The sequence below is a fragment of the Aythya fuligula genome, chromosome 3 (assembly GCF_009819795.1).
Source record: "Aythya fuligula isolate bAytFul2 chromosome 3, bAytFul2.pri, whole genome shotgun sequence".
Lineage (NCBI taxonomy): Eukaryota > Metazoa > Chordata > Aves > Anseriformes > Anatidae > Aythya > Aythya fuligula.
In genome coordinates, this window is record NC_045561.1 from 525,125 (window position 1) to 528,918 (window position 3,794).

Sequence of the window (3,794 nt, forward strand, 5' to 3'; positions counted from 1 at the left end):
GCCGCGCACAAAGGCGGCCGCGCCGGGCCGGGCGGGGGGTGCCGCGCGTGCCGCCCGCCCGCCCCCGCCCCCAGCACCCCGGGCCGGGCCGGCTGCTGCCCCCCACCCCCCGGCCGCCACCTGCGGGGCGCTGGGCCCGGCCCGGTCCCGGGCTGCGGGGCGCGGACAAAGGGCCGAGGGGCAGCCCTAGCACCTGCCGCGTGTCCGCGCGGCCCGGGAGCGGCGCTAACAGGTAGCGGCCGACCCGCGGGGCTCGGCCCCTCGCGGGGCAGGGGCAGCGCCCGGTCCCCCGCCTCCCGCGGCGCCCCCCGCCCGGCTGCAGGGGCTCCGTCCAACGCCTGACGCCGAGCGGCACCCCGGGCCCCCGCAGCGCGCCGGAGCCTCCGGACCCGCACCCCCGTGGAGGGGGGAGGGGGGGGGAACGGGGACGCGGCCCGCGGCGAGGGGAGGGGAGGGGAGGGGAGGGGAGGGGAGGGGAGGGGAGCGGGCCGGGCCCCGCGGCGGGCGGCACACAAAGGCCCACGCGTGCCGGGGGCGGGCCGGGCGTGTGCCGCGCCGCGGGGGGGCGGCCGGGGGCCCGGGCTCAGGTGCAGCCGCTCCGCCCGCCGCCGCCGCCCGCCGCGGCGCCGCTGATTGGCCGCGGCCGCCGCCGCCGGGCCGAACAATGGCCCGGGCCCGCTTAAAGGCGGCGGCGGCGGCAGCGCGGGGCCGAGAGGGGGAGCGAGCGCCGCTGCCGCCGGGCGCGGAGGCGGCCTCCCGCGGAGGCGCCGCCAAGATGCCCCGCGGCTTCCTGGTGAAGCGCAGCCGGCGGCCCACGCCCGTCTCCTACCGGGTGCGCGCCTGCCGCGAGGTCGCCCCGCTCCCCGCCGGCGGCGGCGCCCCGGTGCCCGCCTGCCCCGCCGCGCCGCCGCCGGCTCCGCGGGACTCGCCGCCGCCGGTGCCCTTCGGGACGCCAGATGCCGCCGTGCAGGCGCTGTACAGCCCGACGCGGCCCGTCAGCAGGGACAAGTACCTGGAGCGCGGCTTCAGCCTGGGCTCGCCCGTCTCGGCGGAGTCCTTCCCCGCGCCGGCCGTGCCCAGCACCATGGACCCGCTGCTCTTCGCCCCCGCCGAGCTCAAGCTCTGGGCTGCCGCCGCCGCCGGCCACGCCGAAGCGCCCGCCGCCAACAACGGCCCCGGCGCGGCCCCCGCCGCCCCCGGCCTCGCGCCACCCCCCCCGGTTGGGGCCCCCCCCGCCGCCGCCGCCTCCGGCCGCCCCCAGCCCGGCAAGCGGCCGCCGGGCGCGGCGGAGGCCGGCAGGCAGAAAGCGCCGTCGGGCAAGAAGGCGAAGGCGATCCGCAAGCTGACCTTCGAGGACGAGGTGACCACGTCGCCCGTGCTGGGGCTGCGCATCAAGGAGGGCCCGGTGGAGGCGCCGGCCAAGGCGCGGGGCGGCTGCGCCCGGCCGCTGGGCGAGTTCATCTGCCAGCTCTGCAAGGAGGAGTACGGGGACCCCTTCGCGCTGGCGCAGCACCGCTGCTCGCGCATCGTCCGCGTGGAGTACCGCTGCCCCGAGTGCGACAAAGTCTTCTCCTGCCCCGCAAACCTCGCCTCCCACCGCCGCTGGCACAAGCCGCGCGCGCCCGCCGCCAAGGGCGGCCCCGAGCCGGGCCGGGCACCGGCGGAGGAGCCGCCGAAGGAGGCGAGCGGCAGCGAGCGGGACACGCCGAGCCCCGGCGGCGGCTCGGAGGCGGGCTCCGAGGAGGGGCTCTTCGAGTGCCCGCGCTGCGCCAAGCGGTTCCGCCGGCAGGCCTACCTGCGCAAGCACCTGCTGGGTCACCCGGCCCCGGCCCCGGCCCCGGCCCCGGGAGCGGGAGCGGCCCTGGCCCCGACCCCGGCCCCGGTCCCGGTCCCGGTCCCCGGTCCGGCCCCCGAGCCCGCCGCCGAGGTGCCGCCCGCGCCGCCGCCCGCCGAGTGCCGCCTGTGCCCCGTGTGCGGGGAGACCTTCCCCAGCAAGAGCAGCCAGGAGCGGCACCTGCGCCTCCTGCACGCCGCCCAGGTCTTCCCCTGCAAGTACTGCCCGGCCACCTTCTACAGCTCGCCCGGCCTCACCCGGCACATCAACAAGTGCCACCCGTCGGAGAACAGGCAGGTCATCCTGCTCCAGGTGCCGCTGCGCCCCGCCTGCTAGAGCCGCCCGTGCCTTCCCGGCCCGCCGAGCGCCTCCCGCGGGCTGCGCACCGGACTCGCCGCACCGTTAGCTTTAATATGGCTTGTGAACTGCTGGAATCTGGCTTTACAGTTACTTTTCCGGGTTCTCTTTCTCTCTCTGTCTCTCTCTCTCTTTTTTTTTTTTTCGCTTATTCTTTTCGTTTTTTATAAATGTGAACAGATCAAAGCGCTTCAGGAGAAATGAGAATTTCCTTTAGTGTAGCCACAAATGCCTTGACTCTGCTGTTGTTGGTCTCCAGAAAATGCTGTAGAAAATGCCTTAACTGTGACATGCCAACTTTCTGTTTTCGTTTGTTTTGCCCTTACTAAGGTAGCTTATGAGTTGACTATTTGTATATGTTGGTTTGCATAATTATGTTATTTATTTGTTATTTATTTATATTAATTATGAAGATTGATATTATTTGATTGCAGATGTTCTAATGCGCTTTTTTTTTTTGTCTCCCCCTCCTGCCATTTCACTGTGCATTTCAGAAGATTTTTTTTCTAAAGGGATCTGCTAAAAGGTTTTAACTTTTATACCTAGAATAACACACAGTCTGAACCATTTTATCCTGTGCAACCGACAGCTCTTACTTTTAGATGCAATCTCTTTTTCTACACACATTATTTTCTTAACTGTTAGTTATTTATAGAGTGCTTCGATAGAACTGTTTCAACTGTATAATTATTTACTATTCAAATAAAATATTTTCAAATTCAGACGTGCCCCCACTGCCTCCTGCTTGGCCCAGCCAGGGGGATTGGGGCCGGACCCTGCCTGCCCTGTTGGAGGGCACCCCAGTAGGTACCGCGCTGCTCTGTGCTTTCTGATGAGATTAATTAAAAGGCAGTTATGGGGGGGGGGGGAGGGGGAGAAGAGCGAGGTGAGGCAGGCTGGGTCCCAGGGGGGCTGACAGGGATAGGAGCCCCAGGTGTTGGCCCCCAGCCCGGGTCAGGCTACAGCTGTCCATGCACTGCGCGCTGTGCTACGGCAGGTGAAACAGCCATGGAAGAGTGGTGCAGGGGAAGCAGAGGGAGGGAATGTGTGTGTGTCACATTTGGGGGAAAGGGTGAGAAATTGGAAAGGTTCTGGCATGTAGGAAGGCTCCTGGGAAGCCTTCCTGTGCGCTCGGAAAGGCAGGCTCTGAGGCTCCCTAGGACGGCTGTGCCTGGTGAGAGGCAGCCACACGTGTGCAGGACCCACCGGGGCCCGAGCCCGCTGCCCCATGGGGGGCTCTGCAGCATCCCCAGTAGCTGTGGGGACCACTCCAGCTAGGAGAGGCACAGCCCAGTGGTGTGAAAGACCTCAGGGCAATGGCTGGGGCAGATGGAGCAGCAAGCAGGGCGCTCCACTCACCCTGTGGGCTGGGGCAGTCAGCCCTGACGTGTGGTGGTGCACACACTTTACTCAGCAAGTAATTTCTTCAGTTTTTTAGCAAAAAAAATATAAAATATTAGCATGACTGGGGAGGATGCACACTGGGCCAGTGAAAGCCCTCTGGCAGGCTTTGTGGTGCCACCGTGTCATCTCTCCCTCCAGCAGCAGAAGCCTCGGAGCCACCCTTACGGCATTATGGCACACAGCTCTGTGTGGGAACGAT

At 67.6% G+C, this 3,794-nt stretch overlaps 1 protein-coding gene across 1 annotated transcript; it reads left to right on the forward strand.

Moving 5' to 3' along the window:
- Positions 1-664: 664 nt before the first annotated feature.
- Positions 665-2,304, forward strand: INSM1 (INSM transcriptional repressor 1). Its single transcript, XM_032185321.1, has one exon. It carries the CDS (start codon positions 665-667, stop codon positions 2,168-2,170), a length of 1,506 nt encoding a protein of 501 aa, XP_032041212.1. The 3' UTR covers positions 2,171-2,304.
- Positions 2,305-3,794: the final 1,490 nt, after the last annotated feature.